General features: G+C 38.4%; 1 protein-coding gene across 23 annotated transcripts in view; it reads left to right on the top strand.

Annotated features, from left to right (window-relative positions):
- MIGA1 (mitoguardin 1) overlaps window positions 1-23,353 on the top strand; it is a 96,525-nt gene that overhangs the window by 44,270 nt on the left and 28,902 nt on the right. For all 23 annotated transcript variants that reach the window (XR_010582642.2, XR_012418466.1, XR_012418496.1 and 20 more), the window contains one exon: window positions 21,625-21,725. Coding sequence is in view for 15 of the 23 variants with exons in the window: in XM_074003279.1 (XP_073859380.1) it covers window positions 21,625-21,725 (101 nt within the window). In the remaining 8 variants the exon portion in view is untranslated. The remainder of the gene's footprint in view (window positions 1-21,624; window positions 21,726-23,353) is intronic.

Raw genomic sequence — 23,353 nt, 5'->3', positions numbered from 1 at the left:
TTTTTGTATATCATAACAAAATGTTAACTGGGAATTTAGGAAAATATAGAATTTTTTTGAAAAAGAGCCTAATATTAACATTATTTGGAAATATTGCTGAGGCTGAGTTTTTTGCAGCTAGGGATTTGCCATCAAATGTTCACAGCTGGTTTTATACTCACTTGCAAATCATTTTAGTATTGGAAAGCCGATGTGTCAGATTTTATTTACTTTAGAAGAACCTTAGCAAAATTTATTTTACTAATTTGGAATTCAAAATTTAAATAAGGACTCTACTTATTATACATTTGTACTATTTATAGAAGAGTAGTTTGCCAACTTAACATTATGGATGAGATTATAGGGGGACTGTTTAAATCCTTTCAGCATGTTTTTTTTTTTTTTTCTGAGACAGAGTCTTGATCTGTCACCCAGGCTGGAGTGCAGTGGCATAGTATCAGCTCACTGCAGCCTCCACCTCTTGGGTTCAAGCACTTCTCCTACCTCAACCTCCCGAGTAGCTGGTATTACAGGCGCGTGCCACCATGCCAGGCTAATTTTTGTGTTTTTAGTAGTGATGGGGTTTCACCATGTTGACCAGGCTGGTCTCGAACTTCTGAACTCGTGATCCTCTCGCCTCGGCCTCCCAAGCGTGAGCCACCATGCCCAGCCCAGCATGATTCTTCCAGCATTTTTCTTTGTAGATAACAATGTATTTATTGAAAATAAATGTCTATTCTCCTTTTTTTTTTTTTTTTTTAATAGCAGATCCAAAAAACTTCTGAGTTATCAGTATTGTGAATTATTTGGGGTTACTTTTGGTAGATGAAGTTAATAACATATATTTTGAAAAACATACACTATGGTTCTAACACTGGAATATGGTGACTGTTACACAGCTCTATACATTTAAAACTAAAACACACTGCACACTTAAAGGGGGATAATTTTGTGGTATGTAAATATACTTCAATAAAGATGTTAAAAATACACTATGGATGGTGTTAAGCTAAGCTTAAGTACATTTTTGTGAATTTGAAATAGTGCAAAATAGCATTTCATACTAAATTGAATGCAAATCCCAAATTTTCGTTTTGGGTTTTTTGGTTTTTAGAGACAGGGTCTTGCCTTGTCTCCTAGGCTTCAATGTATTGCCACGGTCATAGCTCACTGCAGCCTCAAACTCCTGGGCTCAAGCAATCCCTCTGCTTCAGCCTCCTGAGTAGCTAGAACTGCAAGTGCATGCCACTGTGCCTGGCTAATTTTTTAATTCTTTTGTAGAGACAGTGTCTCACTTTGTTGTCTAGACTGGGCACAATTTTTAAAAAGTTCTTTAAAAAATCACTTAGTTTCAAAGCTGGTGGGCCTGTTTAATTATAGACTCTGTTTCTCTGTTGCCACGTTGGTCGTGACACCTCAGCTGGTAACCAGAAATATTAACTGTCCTTGTGAATAGCCTGTGAACCATACTGTTGTTTATATGCATGGGAACTTCTGCAAGTGATTTGGATGTGGTGTTGTTTTTACTTTGGTTAAATTTTAAATCTATTTTCTATTCTGTAACATTGCCATCCAAGAAGCCATTAAATATGATAAATACTGAAAAGAAGATCTGCTGACATTTCTGTTAATTTGGCGGCAAGCATGCTGGAAATATTAGAACTAATGCTAAGAAAATAAAAGAACAGTATTAAAGTAGGAGTACTTTTATTTTTAAAATGAAAAACTTCTCACAATCTGGCTCTAAAATTGCAAACTTTCAAATGCATTCCTAAGTTGTGCTGTCATCTGTGTTAAAACAGAAAACAGGCTGGGTGTGGTAGCTCATGCCTGCCTGTAATCCCAGCACTTGGGAGGCTGAGGTAGGAGGGTTGCTTGAGGCCAGGAGTTCACGACCAGTCTGGACAACATAGCGAGATCCCCATCTCTATAAAAAAATTTAAGAATTAGCCAAGAGTAGTGGTGTGTGCATGTAGTTCTAGCTAGTCAGGAGGCTGAAGCAGGAGAATCCCTTGAACTTAGGCATTCAAGGCTGCAGTGAGTTACGATTGGGCCATTGTACTTCAGCCTGAGAAACAGTGAGACACCCTCTAAAAAAAATTAAAATAAAATAGGAAATATTTTTGATATTTGGGAAGGAAGTGATACTGATACAAAATGGTTTACTAGTAATATTTTGTGTTTTAAAAGCATACTTAAACACAGATTTTATTATAATGTTGTTTAAAAGTATGCCTGCAAAAAGAAATATAGCACAGTAGATGTATTTCAAGCCATCTTTACAGTTTTTCCTATGATAAGAAAATAGCTTTGCATTAGGCAGGGTTTGAATTATGTTTTAAGGAATGAATTCCTCATGTAAAATATAACCCACTCCATATCTGTAATTTATTGTTTGCCATGTTCCATGCTGCATTTCCTTAACCATCCTGGATTAATGAATAATTATTGCATGTATTTCTGAGCACTAGTGCACCAAGAGTTTAATACAGGCTTAAACAATAGTTATTTGTTCTATTCCTTTTTTTTTGACACAGGGTGTTGCTCCGATGCCCAGGCTGGAGTGCAGTGGCACAATTGATCTTGGCTCACTGCAACCTGTGCCACCAGGGTTCAAGTGATTCTCTTGCCTCAGCCTCCCAAGTAGCTGAGACTACAGGTGCGCTGGGGACTAGAGTCGTGCACCACCACACCCAGCTAATTTCTGTATTTTTAGTTGAGGCGGGGTTTCACCATGTTGGCCAGGCTGGTCTCGAACTTCTGGCCTCAAGTGATCTGCCCGCCTCAGCCTCCCAAAGTGCTGGGATTACAGGCATGAGCCACCATGCCCGGCACTGTTCTGTTTCTCTTATAGGAATATAGAAGTTGTGCAATCACAAACAAATGAAATGAAAATTTGAGTTAGTTCTCTAAAACTGAAAAAAATGTTTTCCTTATTCACTTATAAGAACGTTTAGTGTTGAATGTGAGATGTTGAAATCAGTAGAGGGCAGCACGTTTTGTCTACATGTTAGATGCCTGGGACTCAGATGCCATTCTGTGTTGCTACTTGTAGCACTGGGAGTTAAATATAAGTCAGCACTTGCTGGCAGGCTTTGTATACACCTGCTACTGTAACTCAGAATGAGAAAGAACATGGAAGTTATGCAGAGAAGACATGAAATAACATTAGTGTAAATTTCCATTAGTGTGCAAGTTCTAGCTAAAAGCATCTGGAAGTGTTATGTTTATGTTTATTTGTAGCTTCTATTTTCAGAGATCATTAAATTATAATTTTTAAACTGTATTTTTTTTGTAACTTCTGAAGGCTTAACCAAAACCTCCAATATGATTTCAATTATACATAGTATAACTTAGTAATTAAGAACATGGGCTTTGGAGTCAAGCAAGCATGGGTTCAAATCCTGGCTCTACCAAGACATTAAGCAAGACTTGACTGCTTAGACTTAGCTTCTTCATCTGTAATGTGTAGCACTATATTAGGATCAACTTTGAACTGTGAGGATTAAGTGAGATAACATAAATATTTAGCATAGGCACATGGTAAACACTTACCTATTCATTATTATAATTATAGTCTAGCAGTTTAAAGAGGCCTGTTCTAAGCTGGTTTAAAAATTTCATAGTTAGGAGGATGTCATATGTTCATAAGTTGTTTTACAATGATATTGTTAGTCAATTCTGCAGACAACATTCATTTTTTTCTGGGAATTAATTTGATTTTTCTCATAGTAATGTAAATTTGTATTTAATGAAACAAGGTAAGCCATGTTTAAAGTTATTTTTTGGGAAAGTATAAAAAGATGCTCTTTATAAATCTACCTTTTTTCTGGGTTAGAAATCATCTGAAGGGTTTGCAAAAAATAATTATTCTAGATGTAGCTGAGATTACTGACTTTCCCTCATCTCTGACCTTGTCAAAAAATGATGATGGATATACTGCCTCTTGCTGGTATATCCTATTATTATTAATTATTATTATTATTTGAGACAGGGTCTTGCTCTGTTGCTTGGGCTAGAATTCAGTGGTGCGATCACGGCTCACCACAGCTTCAACTTCCTGGGTCCAAGTGATCCTCCCGTTTCGGCTTCCTGAGTACCTGGGACTATAGGCGTGCACTACCATGCCTAGCTAATTTTTAAATTTTTTATAGAGACAGGATCTCACTGTGTTGCAAGGCTGGTCTCGAACTCGTGGGCTCAGGCAATCCTTCTTCCTCGGCATCCCAAAGTGCTGGGATTATAGGCATGTGCCACCATGCCAGGTCAGGATTCTGGATAAATTGAGAACACAAAAAAGAGCCCTTTTTTTTGGAGGTGGAGTCTTGTTCTGTTGCCCAGCCTGGAGTGCAGTGGCGCCTTCTTGGCTCACTGCAACCTTTGCCTCCTGGGTTCAAGCAGTTCTCCTTCCTCAGCCTCCTGAGTAGCTGGGATTACAGGCACCTGCCACCACGCCCGGCTAATTTTTGTATTTTTAGTAGAGACAGGGTTTCACCATGTTGCTCAGGCTGGTCTTGAACTTCTGACCTCATGATCCTCCACCTCAGCTTCCCAAAGTGCTGGGATTACAGGTGTGTGCCACCGCACTCGGCCTTTTTTTTTTTTTTTTCGAGATGGAGTTTTGCTCTTGTCACCCAGGCTGGAATGCAGTGGCATGATCTCAGCGCACTGCAACCTCTGCCTCCTGGTTCAAGTGATTCTCTTGCCTCAGCCTCCCGAGTAACTGTGATTACAGGTGTGTGCCACCACACCCGACCTAAACTTTTTTTCTTAGTAGCCGGATTGGACACTGTGTTAAGGCTTCTTACAACTTCTTCCTTTCCCCTCAAAAAAGTTCTCTGGAAGCTGAGTGTGTTGGCTCACGCCTGTAGTCCCAGCTACTTGGGAGGCTGAGTGGGGAGGGTTGCTTGAGTCTTGGAGATCAAGGCTGCAGTGAGCTATGATCACACCACCACACTCCAGCTTGGGTGACAGAGTGAGACCCTGTCTCAAAAAAATAAAAATAAATAAATAAATAAATAAAATAAAATAAAAAATAAAATAAAATGTCTGGAGAAGAGAATATAGAGCAAATTAACAACATACTTACCTAGCCAGCTGCTTAGAGATTCCCTGCCTGCCTTACAGTTTCTGCCAACACTTTGTCCAGCTCAGAAGGAGTGAGTTCTACAGCAAAAGTGATGGTGGGTTTGCAGACCCTGACCTTTCTCTAGAAAGTCTGAGGAGAGTGAACTAGTGTACACCAAGAACTAGTGAACATTAATTTTATCTTATTTTCCTCTCCCTGGTTAATTATATGCAGGTTCTCAGCATTAGCCAAGTTACTCTTCCCATGGGGAGGAGCAAATGAAGAGGTGAAGGGAGCAACTTAAAATGTAAAACCAGAATAGCTGTTTCATGGAGATTGGAGTGGAAGTCCTATATGAAATATGAAGATGGGATACAAAAATTAGCTGGGCGTGGTGGTGTGCACCTGTGGTCCGAGCTACTTGGGAGGCTGACATAGGAGTATAGCTTGAACCCAGGAGGAGGAAGCTGCAGTGAACCAAGATTGGGCCATTGCACTCCAGCCTGGGCAACTGAGCGAGACTCTGTCTCATAAATAAATAAATTAATTAATTAAAGGTGGGTGGGGAGGTTTAATGGTTTCCTTTGTGACATTGATTACTTTTCACAGTATATTATGATTATTTATGTACATATCCATTCTGTTTTGCTAAACCTTAAATTCCTTATGGACAGAAGACATACTTAATTCTATTCAGTGTCTGAAACTGGTTTGAATGTAGTATAGGTAGTAATAGGTCTGTGGGTCTTCTGTGATGTTTATCAGAGGTTTCATAGGTTTTGCTCTAGACCTACTGAAGTTGAAACTTTGGGGTTGGGACATGAAGCTGTGGGTTTGTATTTCCTAGTTCAGCAGGTGATTCTCATGTGCATTTTCTGCTTACGAGGCTCTGCAGGTAGTAGTTGAATGATAGATATTTGGATGGATAGGCAAGATGGATAACGTTAAGGTTTTTTGCAATAAATTTAAGTAAATTAATGTAATAATTTCAGCTTATTAAATATAGAACTTTATTTTTAGTGAAGTAGAAATTTAAAACTAATTTTTAAAGTACATGAGGAAAATGTAATGTATGGTTCATGTGTATTTTATTTTAAGCCTCAAATATATAAAGTACTACTGCCAGTAAGTCTGCTTCTCTTTTTGTGTTTTCTTTTTAAAAATTTGAGACAGGGTCTCACTCTTGTCACCCAAACTGGAGTGCAGTGGCGTGACCATAGCTCACTGTAGCCTTGAACTACTGGGCTCAAGGGATCCTGCCACCTCAGCCTCCCAAGTAGTTGGGACTACAGACATGTACCACTCCACCCAGCTAATTTTTTTGTATTTTTTGTAGACATGGGAGTCTCCCTGTATTTCACAGGCTGGACTCAAGTGATCTTCCTGTCTCACCCTCCCAAAGTGCTAGGATTATGGGCATGAGCCATTGCACCTGGTCCAAGATATTTAATTTTAATGTCACCACATTTTTCAGTCTTTCCTATATGGTTTGTGCTTTCTATGTATTGTTTAGAGGGGTAAAGATAGTTCTTTTATATTTTCCTTGGAAAGTGTTAAAGCTTTGTTTTCAAAGTTTTGTTTTTCATATTTAGGTCTTTATTCTTCTAGAAGTTGGTTAGGTGTAGTGGCTCATGCATGTAATCCCAGCACTTTGGGAGGCCAAGGTGGAAGGATTGCTTGAGGCCAAGAGTTTGAGACCAGCCTTGGCAACATAGACACTGTCTCTACAAAAAAATAAGTAGAAGAATTAATTTTATAAAAGTAATTAGCTGGGCGTGGTGGCATGCCTGTGGTCTCAGCTACTTGGGAGGCTGAGGTAGGAGGATCTTTTGAGCCTGGGAGTTCGAAGCTGTAGTGAGCTAGGATGGCACCACTACACTTCAGCCTGGGTGACAGAGTGAGACCCTGTCCCTTAAAAAATGTTCTAGAAGTTTTGTTTGTTTTGACAGAGTCTCGTTCTGTCACCTAGGCTGGAGTGCCGTGGCACGATCTCAGTTAACTGCAACCTTCACCTCCTAGGTTCAAGTGATTCTTGTGCCTCAGCCTTCCTAGTAGTTGGGAGTACAGGCACCTGCCACCATGCCCAGCTAATTTTTTTGTATTTTTAGTAGAGACAGGGTTTCACCATGTTGGCCAGGCTGGTCTTGAACTCCTGATCTCAAGTGATCCTCCTGTCTCAACCTCCCAAAGTGCTGAGATTATAGGCATGACCCACTGTGCCCGGCCATGGAAGTTTTTTTAAATTTATTTTGTTGTTTTGTTTTTAACGTTTGGATAGGTAGTTGCCTCAGCACCTCTCTTGGAATAATACATTCTTTTGTGACTGATTTGCAAAGCACCCCCCCCCCCCCCCGTCATATGTTAGGTCTTTTTGTGTGTCTTTTCTGGGCTCTCTATTTTATTCTGTTAGTCTGTTTGTTTCCTGCATTGGTTTCACAGTGTCTTAATTACTGTAGCTTTACATAGCTTTATAATAAATCTTGACACTTGGCAGGGTGAGTCCATTCACTATGGGGCTTTTTGAGACTTGTCATGACTATTCTTAGCCCTTTGCTTTTCCATGTGAAGTTTAGAACAGCTTGTCAAGTTTCATGAAAAACTTTCTTGGGATTTTGATTATTATATTGTATTTATCGGTCAGCTGTAGGCGAATTTACATTTTCATAATAATAACTTTTATATCTGTGAACATGGTATGGTTGTTTACTTAGGTCTTCATTTATATCTTTCATAATGTTTTATAATCTTCTTCATAAATGTCTTATATGTCTTTTTTCCTAAGTCCCTTATAGTTTCGTTGTCATTATAAGTGGTTATCTTTTTTAAATTTACATTTTCTAATTTGTCATTGCTGGGATCTTAAATGTTGGTTTCTGCATTTGAATATTAACAATTCTTGTGAACTCTTATTAGTTGTAATACCAGTAATTTGACATAGGTTCTTTTGGAGTTTTTATTTAAACCACCTATTATCTGGGAATGATAACATGTTTATTTTTATTTCATCTTTTCACCACTTATTCTTTCATCCCAATTCCCCACCCCCTCCCCCCACCCCTGCCCTGTCTCACCACTTTGGGTAGAGTGTTATAATCTTTTTATGTCTGAAGAGAGCTGTGTCAGAAAAAGGACCATAAGTCAGCTGGCCCACCATACAGAATCAAAGACTGTATTTCCCTGTGGCTGTAGCCTCTCATTAAGGTAAAGGAGCATTAATGGCAGAGATACACGTGGAGACTTTAAGGCAGATATAGCTTAAAAATCAGTTTTTAAGTATTTATTTATTTTCTTTGTACCTTACACAGCAAACAAATACTTAAACACAACTCTGAAGCATGTGATGAAATTCAGATGAAATAAGGGTTCATGTGCCTATTTTCAGGTTGCTTGTAGTCTGATGGGGTAACTAACACACTTAATGGAGCAGTTAAAAAGCAATATAAGTTAGTATATTCTTCAATACTGAGCAGTTAGACTCAGAGCCTGACCTCCATCCACAAAGCAGAAGATCCTTCTGTAACTTTTCCTCTCCACTTCCATTTCTTCCCATACCTCACAATTGAAGTGCCCTCAGCCTGTTTAAGAGCCTAAGATAAGAACGTAAAAGTAAACAGATCTTGTTTGGGACATGTGGGTTAATTCTTTAGTTATCTGCAGCCGTTTTTTGCTGCAATATCTGAGTATCTATGAAATTCATTTGGGAACCCGAGTTTCACGTAAGAAGATATGTGCAGTGTATTTCTGTGTGATGGTGTTATCTTTCCTTAATAAACAAGTAATTTTGTAAGCTTTGAAAAGTGGCTATAAATGGGTGGCAAATGCAAACATGTTTGTTTTAGTATTTTGAGTCCAGAAGCATGTCTGTGCTATGTAGATAATTTTTATATATTTCAAATATCACACAATAAAGTGTATATTTATGTATTTTATAAGAAACAGAAATTTGTATTATCTGAATTATTATGGTAAAAATTAGGCTTTAGTTGGCCACAACAACTTGGGGATATTCTACCAATCTCTCATGAGGAAATTCTCATCTTCCACCAAAATGTGGGATTCTACCAATCTCTAACACCAGGAATAACTTATACTTTAGGAGACCTTCTGTTACTGTCATATCATGAAGAATGTGTGTCATTACATACTTTGGAAGTTTATTTTTGTAACAGTACATTCAGGAATTAACATTATTCTTCACCCACTTTAGTTAGGCTCTTTGGCCAGGAATAAATTGCTGGATTTGATGCCAGTTTAAAAGTAAACTGGGTGTGAGGTGGGAGGATTGCTTAAGCCCAGGAAGTTGAGGCTGCAAGACCTTGTCTCAAAACAAAACACCACAAAAAAGTGAACCCGATTAACAACAGATGTATCTTGCCTACAGTTTCTTGGGGACATTATATAGTTGGTATGGTTTAAATGAATAAAGTTCCAACTTACTAATCTCTAATTTCATTTCCTTCTAAAATTAATTGGGCTTAATATTTTGGGTAGTTACACTTCATGTGAAGAGTAGTATATATTTGCAGTAGTAGTATTAGCAGGCAACTCTGAAGCCTGTATGATAAATGTTATTTTTATGGCAGAAACAGAGGACTTTGAGATTCTTTTATATTGATGTGTAGGAACAGATTTAGTTCTTAAAAACAAACCAGGAATTTTTGTGGCTTTATTGAAAGCATTGCTTCACATATTTCAGATATGTGTTTAGGCATCTTCCTAATCTATGTTTTTGCAGAATGAGCTCACAGAATCTTGGGTCTGGAATATTTATTTAGCAAACATTTAATTTCCTAGTATATGTCAAACGTGGTGTAAGACACTGGAAAAATAAAGATGAAGATTTCATCTCTGCTTTTAGGCAATGCTCAGTCTAGTTTTGGAAACAGGCATTAAAAAATAGACAGTGGAGTAAGTACATAATAACATGTTATAAAGTGCTATGGGAACACCAAAGAAAAGCTTGTGATTATTCATGGAGCGGGGCTCATGGAAATGTTTCACAGAAGGAGTGACACTTAAAGAAAAGTGGTCCGCTAGGGAGACAGTTGAGAAAAGAGCATTCCAAGTAGAGGGAAGAACATGGATCAAGGTGCAGAGTGGAGCCTGTTAGGGACCTACAAGTTATTTGATATGTTTTGGGAACACAATATATGTGGGGAGTGGTGGGAGATGAACCTAGAAAGCTGGGCAGGACATAAATTATGAAGGTCCTTGCTTTGTACCTTTAGGCAAAAGGGAGCCATTGAGGATTATAAGAAGTCATAATCAAATTTATGAGTTTGAAGAAGTCTGGAAGTGTGGCTGGCACAGTTTAAATATTTCATCCATTTTTGTTGCTGCTGCTTTATAAGATTTTATTGAGTTAGTGAGACATCCTTTAAGGGAAAATTAGAGATTTTGCCAGCTTAGTACTGACTGCACAAATTCTCTGGCACAGCATAGGAAAAGCTGTCAAGTAGAACCTCTTGACCACTAGAGAGATGTTATTCTTCTTTTTTGGTAAGCAGCCAGATAGAACATTTAGAAATACTGAATGAACTTGGCAACAAGAGGAAATACCTCGGCCTGACATCTTACATCAAATGTCAGCCCCAAGTTGAAGCTCTAAGACCTTGTCGTCTCCCTTTCCTGCAGAATCATTGTGGTTGGAGGATAAACTCCCTGAGGGTTTATTTTTAGGGAATGATATGAATTGTCAGCTTAAGTTGTATACTCAGACATCTAAATATACAGAGTACACATTGTGCAACATATGAGAAATTTGGCTTAGTAATTTCCTCCCATGTGTTAAGGCTCATAATCTTATTTTTAAAGGGTTTAGTGATAACACAATATGAAACTTAGCTGGTATTATACAAGTTAAAGTAGGTTCAGAGAAGAAAACAATATAATGAAAATTGTTGGGGTCCCAGAAACATGAGAAATTTCTGCTGCTTTCCTTTGCCTGTTTTGTATTGAAGTTATGTCTTTAACAGCTTGGATTTCTATGTCCAGGACCATCACTGCCCATATAAGGCCTGTATGTGATTTAGACAAAGGGCCATCCATGTAAGCCCCTTGGGATGGGACCTTTGTGCCAAGAAGGTCTACTTTACTTCAGGAAGATGCAGGTCTAGTATTTGGGCTGGATTTCTGCCCCAACTTATTCCCTTGGCAGGGGTCCTTTGTGTAACATACAGAATGACCAGTTGTACCTCGTGGCCCTGCTCAAGTCTCTGTAACTGCAGACCTAATCTTAATGACTTTTTGCTCCACTTTGGGTTAATCTAGTCACTTCTTTCTTCTTTAAATAAAAGGGGGGAGGGTGTAGAAAGTGCTGTTACTCTTCTAAAGTGTTTGAATGATTCCCATTCCCTTTCCTTCTAATACTCAGTTTGCATTGGCAGCTGTACTTCCCAGTTAGGAATCACAGTTGTTGTGTTGGTCAGTCTTAGCATATAAAAATTTTGATAAATAGGGAATGCCAGAGACAACTATTGTGGAAATCTTTTCAGTAGTATCAGGCTGTTTTGTACATACATAATTTCCCATAGGTGAAACTTTGTAAGTCATCACAAATCAAGAACTTTGACAAGTTCTCCTTCTTTCTTTTTCTTTTTTTATTATTCCCACCACCACCATATGTAACTTTTTTTTTTTCTTTTTTAGAGGAACAGGGTCTCACTCTGTTGCCCAGGCTGGAGTGTAGTGGCATGATCCTAACTCACTGCAGCCTCAAACTCTTAGGCTCAAGTGACCCTCTTACCTCAGTCTCCTGAATAGCTGGGACTACATTGTGTGCACAACCACGCCTGGCTAATGTTTTTATTTTATGTAGAGATGGGAATCTCAGTATGTTGCCTGGGCTGGTCTTGAACTCTTGGGGTCAAGTGGTCCTCCCGCCTCAGCCTCCCAAAGCACCAGAATTGCAGGCATGAGCCACTGCACCTGCCCCAAGTTCTCTTTTCTTTTGTTTCAGTGGATTTTATTGTATCTCTTTTCAATATTGAGGCACACTGAGGTTAAAAATCAAGAAAATATCATAACTCTGTTAGTTTTTCACTTTCTGAAATTATGTTTTTTCTGATTTTTATATTCAGCTTTGTTCTTTCTGTCAAATTATACTGTAGCATTTTTTAAAAAATCAGAAAATATTATCTATAGTATGTATGGGCAGATAGTCATACAGAATAAACAAAGAGCAGCAGTGGTTTCCTAGACTTGATTATTTAAACAAATTATAACAGACTGTGTTTGGAAAATAGCTTGTCTTGTCAACAGCAGAAGCTTTTCCATTTTTAATAAAAGCATAGAAAGGACAAGGTTCCAAGTCATGTTTAAATTGCTGAATATCACCTGCAGAAAAGTTGTTGACATAGAAGTCAAATGACATTGAGACAATTGGCAGGCTTCGTTGTCTTGCTCGCGTTATAAAATCTACAGTGGACAGCCTGGATTTTAAAAGAAGAGTGGCATCTTTGGAATCTCTACTAGAATCTGCTGAGGTTAAAATAGACCCAGTGTTTTCTGAGTGATAGAAAATAGAATGTGCCTAGTGATGGCAAAAGTGAAATGTAGAAAACCCACTTGGATGGGTCTAAGGAAATAGATCCAGACCTGAAATTCCAAGTTCCAGGACTTCTGGTTTTCTTTAAAACTTGTAAAGCAAATCCTGCTTTGGAAAAAACTCAAGTAATACGTGAATTATGGGATTGTGAAAGAAGGGGTAAGGCTTGAATCCAGTCAGATTTTTGGCCTAGAATATGTGACAGTTGAGTTAAGAGTAAACATTATGGTTTTAATGTACTTCCAAAGAATATCATTGTTTATATCTGTGTACATTGAATGTTTGAAAAGTTCTGGGTGATTGAGACAATTTAAAATTTTTTTAAATTTTGGATTTACTTATTTTAAAATGTTACCAAAAATAAAAAAGAGCTACTTCACTGAGAGCCGGTGTGATAATTTACAGAGTATTTTAAATTTAATGTACAATCAACCAGTTTGTGGAAACTTTTTTTTTTTTTTTTTTTTTTTTGAGACGGAGTCTCGCTGTGTCGCCCAGGCTGGAGTGCAGTGGCGTGATCTCGGCTCACTGCAAGCTCCACCTCCCGGGTTCATGCCATTCTCCCGCCTCAGCCTCCGAGTAGCTGGGACTACAGGCGCCCGCCACCTCGCCCGGCTAGTTTTTTGTATTTTTAGTAGAGACGGGGTTTCACCATGTTAGCCAGGATGGTCTCGATCTCCTGACCTCATGATCCACCCGCCTTGGCCTCCCAAAGTGCTGGGATTACAGGCTTGAGCCACCGCGCCCGGCCCGTGGAAACTTTTTAAAATGCACTTCTGATGTTCATTATCATTCATTAAGGAGTGTAAGCTGCATACTTCAGGTTTACAAGATAGTATGGTAAGTTTAGTTAAGTTAGGGCTGGCTATTAGAAACATAAAAAGTAAGCCAGGTGCGGTGGCTCACACCTGTAACCCCAGCACTTTGGGAGTTCAAGCTGGGTGGATCACTTGAGGTCAGGAGATCGAGACTAGCCTGGTCAATATGGTGAAACCCCATCTCTACTAAAAATATAGAAATTATCCAGGCGTGGTGACACACCTCTTAATTCCAGCTACTTGGGAGGCTTAGGCACAGGAATTGCTTCAACCTGGGAGGTGGAGGTTGCAGTGAACCAAGATCGCTCCACTGCACTCCAGCCTAGGCAAGAGAGCGAGAGTCTGTTTCAAAAAAAGAAAAAAAGAGAGCGAGAAAGAAAGGTAAAAAAATTAACAGGATTCTGAAAACAAGTTAAAGTCATAGACAAAATGACCCAGAGTAAGTATATGATAGGCTCTCTAGAGATTTTCGTGTCCTGGGGACGGTCCATTTATTATAATAAATTTTAGTTTACATGAACAAATATTTTAGTGTTTATTGTGTGTTCATTAATCTCCTGAGGACTGTAGGAACCACCAGGAAAAACAAAAGGGAAAGGAAAGAAAGTAAAGTCCATCCACTCAAGTTATGTTACAGATGGGAATATTGAGGAACAGAGAAGATAAGAAACTTGCTCAAGGTTACACAGCTAATAAGTAACAGAGTCAGTATCGGAATTCAAGCTCTAGAACCCATGGTGTTTAACACTTTTGCTATACTGCCTTACATAGGAGCAAAAAATTTGATAAATTTTGGAGGATGTTTACAGGGGATAATACTTGAGCTGAGTATTAAAAAAAATGTGCTTTTGGGTAGCACGGGGCAAGGGAGCAGGAGAGTAGGTTATATGTAGAGAAGAAACAGGAGGAATCACAGGCTTGAATAAAGAATGTATTTGGCAATGATAGTAATAGCAAAAATTATTTTACACTCATGATGGACCAAGTACTGTGCCTCCACAAATCTCATATAACTTTTGCAACAACTCTAGGAAATTAGTATTGCTATCCTCAGTTTACCTAGGTGGGTAAGTAGCAAATCAGGATCAGGATCCAGATGCTGACTGGCTGAATCCAGAAACCACGCTTTTACCCACTGCACTACTGTATGGCAAGTGGGGATATGGTGAACATACCCTCAGATAAAGCAGAGAGTTGTGTTTTTTTAAGTAATTGATGGAAAAGAACATTGGATAGGTAGGGTAATCAGAGATAATGGAAAGCTTTGAAAACCAATAGAGGAGCCATCTGATTAGAAAATGGCTTTTTTTTCCCCAAGTTACAATGAAAAACTCAATATACATAATTAGGCTATTCTTCTCTAATAATTACATATGTCAAGTAAAATAGTCTGTGAAAGCACTTAGTAGAATACTTGGACACGTAATAGTCACTCAAAAAATATAAGCTGAATCTGAGTCTTCTAAAGAACTTGGAAGCTCTTTGCACTGTAGTTAAAATATGAACAACGAATGCTCTAACAGCACTGTCCAATAGAAATATAATGTGAGCCACAAATGTAATTTTAAAATTTCTAGTACCCACATTAAAGGCCCAAAAGAAACAGATAAAATTAATTTTAATATATTTTCTTAAGCCCAGTATGTATTAATGTTTTCTGGTTTTTGGTACTAAGTCTTCAGAATCTATTATGTATTTTACACTTGCAGCACATCTCATTTCATGTGTTTAATAGACACATTTAACTAGGAGCTACTGTATTGGACACCAGGGCTCCATAGTTTTATAGCATAGCATCTGGTATCAGATCACCTGAGTTTGAATCCTACTGTTCTCTTTCTTAGATATGTATATATGTAGCAGCTACTTAGCCTCTCTGTGCCTTAGATTCCTGGTACATAAAATGAGAAAACTAATAGTATCTACCTCATCAAAGGGTTATTGTGGGGATTAAAAATAAGATAATACATATAAAGCATATAACTTGGTATCTGGCAAGTATTGAGTGAAAAATAAATATATATTTTGATTAATCGCATCACGCTTCTATTGTTATGATTAAATAGCAGACATTCCTTAGTTTCCATGTCTTCTCCTTCTTGAAAGTATTTGGTTATCCCCACTTAAACATTCCCACTTAAAATCCTAAACCAATCACTAAATAGCAAAGAAAGGTTGCAGAGCTAGAGAAAAACGGTTATGAGTGGTATATGCTTGGCATTATACATTACTACTGTTGTTGGTATTCACTACAGGGTACAAATAAATTATTTTCGATTTGTTGTTATATTTAACACTCATCAGGTCTTTTGACTTTTGAATCTAGCATCATTATAGATGCTTTCTCAATCAGGATATAAAATTCATGTCTGGTAATAATTTACAGCATCATTGGCAACACTGAAATATAGAAAGCATTCATTTTCTTACCCTGCTTCCTCCTGCCTTTGAAGCTCTGATTGAGCCTTTTCTGCTCTCAGCTATTTGGGACCAAGATATATAGTTGATACTGCTTTCTTTTCTTTCCTTCTATTTAAATCCTTAGAGGAAAGTGCACAAAACAAAAAAGTACAATGATTTATCACACATTCTTATGTAATTATCATGTACAGCAAAACGTAAAACATTGACAGCTTTCCAGATGGATCTTCTTGTAATCCCTTCCAGTCACCTGCAGAATGAACCAGTGTCCTGATGCTCAGGCTAATTACCTTCTAGCTTGCTTGCTTATTTATTTATTTATTTATTTATTTATTTATTTATTTATTTATTTTGAGACAGAGTCTCATTCTGTCACCCAGGCTGGAGTGCAGCTGTCCTGATGCTCAGGCTAATTACCTTCCAGCTTATTTATTTATTTAGAGACAGAGTCTCACTCTGTCACCCAGACTGGAGTGCAGTGGTACGATCTTGGCTCACTGCAGCCTCCACCTCCTGGGTTCAGGCAATTCTCGTGCTTCAGAATTCTGAGTAGCTGGGATTACAGGTGCCTGCCAACATACCAGGCTGATTTTTGTATTTTTTGTAGAGGCATGGTTTCGCCATGTTGGCTGGGCTGGTCTCAAACTCCTGACCTCAGGTGATCCACCCACCTCAGCCTCCCAAAGTGCTGGGATTACAGGCATGAGCCACTGTGCCCAGTCACCTTCTAGCTTTTAAAAATAATTTTATCACTAAGCGTGTTTACTTTTGTCTGTTTTTGAATTTTGCTTGAGTGAATTTAATAATAATTTTTCATTTGAATGAATTCTGCATATAATCCTTCACTCAACATATTGTTAGATTTATCCATATTACTGCATGTAGCAGCAATTCATTTATTTTCATTGTTGTATAGTATTTCATTGTATGAATATACTATGGTTTGTTTGTTCTGTATTTGGACATTTGTTTTTTTTCCAGTTTGGGGCTATTATAAACAGTATTATTATGAACACTCATGCATATAAGCATGCATTTCTGTAAAACACACCCAAGGGTAGAATTGTTAGATCATAGAGAAAGCAATCTTGAACTTTCATAGGTAATGCCAAACTTTTCAAAGTGGTTCTACCAGTTGTTTCTACCAGTGGTGTGGGAGAGTTTCCACTGACCATACATACTCGACCAAAAAAAAAAAAAAAGCCATTTTTCCCCAATTTTAGTGATTCTGGTAGGTGTGTAATGATATTTCACTGTGGTTTTAGGATTTTTTTTTTTTTTTTGGCTGAGAAAAATTCAGTAAGAAGTTTCTGAAAATATTGACTAAGATCAATGAAGCCTTAGGTTTTTTTCTTTTTTTAGAGACAGAGTGTCATTCTGTCACCCAGGCTGGAGTATAGTGGCACGATCATGGCTCACTGCAGCCTTGAACTTGTGGGCTCAAGCGATTCTCCTGCATCAGCCTCCCAAGAAGCTGGAACTTTAGGTGCGTGCCACCACACTCTGCTAACTTTTTAAATTTTTTGTAGAGCTGGAGTCTCTCTTCTGTTGCCCAGGCTGATCTCGAACTCCTCGGGCTCAAGTGATTCTCCCGCCTCAGCCTCCCAAAGTGTTGAGATTACAGACGTGAGCCATTGCACCCGGCTGCCTTTGGTTTTCAATTTTCCATGCTGTCACTGTCTTTCAATACCGCAGTCGAGTTGATAATACTTTTCATTTGTTTTGATTTGTTTTGAGACAGACCGTTGCTCTGTCATCCAGGCTGGAATACAGTGGTGCAGTCTTGGTTCACTGCAGCCTCTGCCTCCCAGGCTCAAGTGATCCTCCTGCTTAGCCTCCCAGGTAGCTGAGACTACAGGTGTGTGCCACTGCACCAGCTAATTTTTTGTAAAGACAGGGTTTTGCCATATTGCCCAGGCTGGTTTTGAACTCCTGGGCTTAAGAGATTCTCCTGCTTCAGCCTCCCAAAGTGCTGGAATTAAAGGCGTGAACCACTGTGCCTGGCCAAGAGTTGATGATACTTCTTTTTTTTTTTTTTTTTTGAGATGGAGTCTTGCTCTGTCACCCAGGTTGGAGTGCAGTGGCGCGATCTTGGCTCACTGCAACCTCCATCTCCTGGGTTCATGCAATTCTCCTGCCTCAGCCTGCTGAGTAGCTCGGATTACAGGCATGCACCACCATGCCTGGGTAATTTTTGTATTTTTAGTAGAGACAGGGTTTCACCATATTGGTCAGGCTGGTCTTGAACTCCTGACCTCAAGTGATCCACCCACCTCAGCCTCCCAGAGTGCTGGGATTACAGGCGTGAACCACCACACCCAGCCAATGATGATACTTTTAAGAAAGAGTATTTTAAGCTTTAATTGGATGCATGAAAGCAGTTGGTTTGGGATATTGGCCAAGATTCTTTCTTTATACTTTTGACTATCATATCTAAAAAACAGATGTATTTTTTCTCTTTGTAATAATTTAGCTGCCATTCCAGGAATCATAGCAATTACTGAAATAAGAGGTATAGTCTATGGTTTATGGACTTGGATTTAATGAGTAAATCCTTTTAGTTCCTCTGGAATTGAGCCATTTTTCTTCGTTAGATGTTTTAAAAAATAAAGTACAAGTATGGTAACTGATCTGGATGACATTGAATAGCTAGTTACTGTTGACTAAAGTAAAACAGACTTTTGACATCTCATGGGTAATGTCTGAAAGGTAAAGTAACACTAGATAAATGTCTGTATTCTACTCTGAAAATAGCAAAAGCCATATGGAACCAAGAGTTAATTGACTTGTAAATTTAATCCCACTCTCAGCCGGGTGCAGTGGCTCTCACACCTGTAATCCCAGTACTTTGAGAGGCTGAGGCGGGTGAGTCACCTGAGTTTGGGAGTTCGAGACCAGCCTGGCCAACATGGTGAAACCCTGTCTCTACTAAAAATACAAAAAAATTAGCTGGGAGTGGTGGCACGTGCCTGTAGTCCCAGTTACTCGGGAGGCTGAGGCAGGATAATCACTGGAACCCAGGAGGCGGAGGTTGCAGTGAGCCAAGGTCACACCATTGCACTCCAGCCTAGGCAACAAGAGTAAAACTCTGTCTCAAAATAAATAAATAAAATAAAATAAAATTTAATCCCACTCTGATAATGCCGTGACATAATGAAAATTGTAAAACTGTGATTTCTTTTTGTGAAAGTAATACTGAGAATGGAAAATAATTAAGATAATGCTGTGAAGGTTGTACAGGAGGATTAAGTTTTGTATAAAAGCTCAGTGTGTGTGTATTTGTGTTTAAAAGGCCTTCATGGCCGGGCGCGGTGGCTCACGCCTGTAATCCCAGCACTTTGGGAGGCCGAGGCGGGCGGATCACAAGGTCAGGAGATCGAGACCACGGTGAAACCCCGTCTCTACTAAAAATACAAAAAATTAGCCGGGCGCGGTTGTGGGCGCCTGTAGTCCCAGCTACTCGGGAGGCTGAGGCAGGAGAATGGCGTGAACCCGGGAGGCGGAGCTTGCAGTGAGCCGAGATCGCGCCACTGCACTCCAGCCTGGGCTGGGCGACAGAGCGAGACTCCGTCTCAAAAAAAAAAAATAAAAATAAAATAAAAGGCCTTCATATGCACTGAAAAGAGAATTATGGGAGTTTTTCTGGATAATTGTGTCTCCAAAAATACCAGTTTGATAGCTATTTATAAGTGTGAAACAATTATATTGTTTTATTCTCCAGTTTAATAGAAAAATGTAAATTTCTAAAATGTTTTTATAATGGAATAATTTAACCTCAGATTTTGTCCCATTAATAGTCATTTAGTAGTAGAAAGATTTTTAAGATGAAAAGTTTTAGGTACTTTAAAAGGATTGATGTAAATGTCATCTGAAAACAATTATACTTTAAACTTGGAAGGTAAATACTTAAAACGTAAAGTCTGATTTCACCAAACATAAAGTAGGAAAAAAAATGTTACATGTATGATTATTTTTGGTACTTAATAGGAATGAACCTTGCACCACTTGTGGCTTATTCTCTCTTCTGCTTGTTGTAGAGCTTGGAATATAATTGGTTGTGTAACTTTTGATTTAAACATTTAATTGAAGCTAAATTGATGCTTTGAATTAAAAAAAAAAAACATACTTCCTGGGTAGAGTCACAAGTTGTGTTTTCTGGTACTTAGGATTTTAAACAGAATTTGACAGATTTCTGGTAGAGGTAATAAATTTTAATTTTGGAAAAATTATGAAAATTTGGAGAATGAAAGCCAAGGAGACTTCTGGTTTCTCTCTCCCTCTCTCTCTCCTTTCTCTTTCTCTTTCTTTTCACAAGGTCTCACTCTGACATCCAGGCTGGAGTGCAGTGGTGCAGTCATAGCTCACTGCAGCCTCAAATTCCTGGAGTCAAGCAGTTTTCCTGCCTCAGCCTCCTGAGCATGTGCCACAACACCTGGCTTTTTTTTTTTTTTTCGAGGTCTCACTGTGTTTCCCAGGCTGGTCTCAAAACTCCTGGACTCAAGTGATCCTCCTGCGTCAGCCTCCCAAAGCACTGGGATGATTACAGGCATGAGCCACCTCAGCCAGCTGGTTTCATTTTAAAGAAGATAGTGTCTGACAAATTTAGCAGATTGAGAATCAAAATAAGAATATATATATTTTTTTCTTTGCTCTTTCATACTTGTGATACATTTTGAAGTTTATTACTTGTTTTCTCCATGTTAGTCACATACGTAAGCAGGAAAGTATTTGTTTGAAAATTTAATGTTAACAATTAAATTCCTGATAATAGTACATGAGGATATTCATACCCACATTCCGAATGACAAGTATTGCTAACAGCCTGTCTTGATAGGGTGAGATTAACCCTTTCCAAAGAATTTGAACTTTTTCAACCTTTTAAAATTTGGGAGGTATTTATATTTGACCCTCAGGTAAGCAGAGTAAACATCAAGGACCTAGGTCTGATTGTTTTTAACTGTTCAGTTTTTAAAGTAGGTCTCATTAAAGCCTGAAAAAGTCACAAATACCTTCTTGTTTTTTTTGTTGTTGTTGTTGTTTGTTTGTTTGTTTTTTGGTGGTGGTGTTTTTTTGAGATAGAGTCTTGATCTGTCCCCCTGGCTGGAGTGCAGTGGTGTGATCTTGGCTCACTGCAACCTCCACCTCCCAGGTTCAACCAATTCTCGTGCCTCAGCCTCCCAACTAGCTGGGACTACAGGCTAATATTTGTATTTTTTTAGTAGAGATGGGGTTTCGCCGTGTTGGCCAGGCTGGTCTCGAACTCCTGACCTCAGGTGATCCACCTGCCTCAGCCTCCCAGAGTGCTGGGATTACAGGTGTGAGCCACTGCACCCGGCCGTGAATTGTTTTAATTGATCAGCTTATCACAAGTGACAGGCCAGATATTTTATGTTAATAATATAGTTGATTTAAATGAACCTACAAGTTCTTGTAATTTGGGCAAGACCACTTGCAAATAAATTGCTCTGTTGCAAACTAGCTGTGATATATGCTGACTTTACCATGTATAGTAGATAATCCAACTCTGGTTATTATGCACTAAAAAGCCCTTTTAATAAAAAATTAAGCTTAATTCCTTCTTAAATTAAAAATGAATATTTGCTTTGTAACACTCTCTCCCCTACTTTGCAGAGTTTCAGATTCAGTTAAACATTGGATACTTACTGTTTTCCTTTTGACACTGGTAGTCTAAATAAAGATAGGGGAAAAAAATCAAAATCAAACTATGGAATGCAAAGTACCACAATGATGTGGAATATCACTTTCTGAACTTTTCACCTTTTACTTTTAAGATAAAGATACAGATATCACCATGAAGGGTAATGTGGATGACTTTGGCCTGCGAGACACCTTGAGCGTCGCATCCACGGATTCCTTTGCTTCAGCAGCAGAGGTAGGACATGTGTGTTCCTAATGAGGATTTCTATTTCTTTTTTAGTGGAAACAACAGTCTTGTCATTATACTGTAATTCAGTTTGGTCACTGTTTATTTAGCATCTACCATGTGGTAGGTACCAGGATACAAAAATGAATAAATCTAACATGAAAATAAGCTCCTACAGGAGCTTACACTCTCTTTAAGGAGATGGACCTGTAAACACGTGATTTGGATGGGCACTTTCATATACTGTAGATTATGGGGGAGGAATAGAAACTAGTAAGTTAATGGAAAGCAATTTTTCAGCTTATATCAAGAGTCTTAAAGATGTTCAGTTTCTTTAGTTCAGAAATCATACTTTTAGATTTTCGTTCTAAGAAGGTGATCAGATTCAAAGATTATATGTTAAAAACAATTCACTGTTGGCCAGGTGCAGTGGCTTACACCTGTAGTCCCAGTACTTCAGGAGGCTGAGGTGGAAGGATTGCTTGAGCTCTGGAGTTTGAGACCAGCCTGGGCAACATAGTGAGACCTTGTCCCTACAAAAAATTTTAAAAATTAACCAGATGTGGTAGTGAGTAGCCTATAGTTCTGGTTACTCAGGAGGCTGAGGTGGGAGGATCCCTTAAGCCCAAGAGGTCAAGACTGCAGTGGGCCATGATTGTGGCACTACATTCCAGCCTGGGTGACAGAGCAAGACCCTGTTTCAAAAAAATAAAATAAAAAATATATATATAGATAGATAAGATAGATAGATATGTATATACACACACACACACACATTCACTGTGGCATTTTAATAACAATGAAAAATGGAAAACAATCTAATGCCAGATTATGGCACATCTGTAATTAAAAATGTTATAGAGCTATAAACATGTTTCCAATAATTTTAATGTCATGGGAACATATGTTAAGTGAAAAGATTAGTATGTAAAGTTTTATATAGATTGTATGATTATAATTTTGTAAAAAGGAAACAAAAACATGCATGATATATAAGTATATAGGCAGAGGAAAAAAGACTAGCTATAAATAAACAGTAGTGATTACTGAATTATAAATATGTGGGTAATTTATTTTTCACTGAGATTTAAATTTTTTACCAAAAGAGACTGCTTGCAAAGAGGTCATCTTTTTGTTTTTATTTTTGTACTTAAATCAGCTTTAAAAATTATATGTGACCAATTTTATATCAGAATATTTGCATTTTTACAGTAGATTTTGGATATTATAATTTTAGGTGATCTTTTTTCATAGAAATAGTATTATGCATCTGGCCAGGCACAGTGGCTTATTCCTGTTATCCCAGAGCTTTGGGAGGCCAACGTGTGCAGATCACCTGAGGTCAGGAGGTTGAGACCAGCCTGGTCAACATGGTGAAACCCCATCCCTACTAAAAATTTAAAAATTAGCCGGGCATGATGGTGCATGTCTGTAATCATAGCTACTCAGGAGGCTGAGGCACAAGAATCGCTTGTACCTGGGAGGTGGAGGTTGCCGTGTGCCAAGATCGTACCACTGCATTCCAACCTGGGCAACAGAGTGAGACTGTCTCACACACACATGCACAAAAATAGTATTACACATCTATAACTGATATGTGAATTTTATCTCTAGTTTGGAAGCTTTAGATATTCCAA

Source organism: Macaca fascicularis, chromosome 1 (assembly GCF_037993035.2).
Source record: "Macaca fascicularis isolate 582-1 chromosome 1, T2T-MFA8v1.1".
Lineage (NCBI taxonomy): Eukaryota > Metazoa > Chordata > Mammalia > Primates > Cercopithecidae > Macaca > Macaca fascicularis.
Note: the sequence above shows the minus strand (reverse complement) of the source record. Positions and strands in the feature narration are given on the sequence as shown.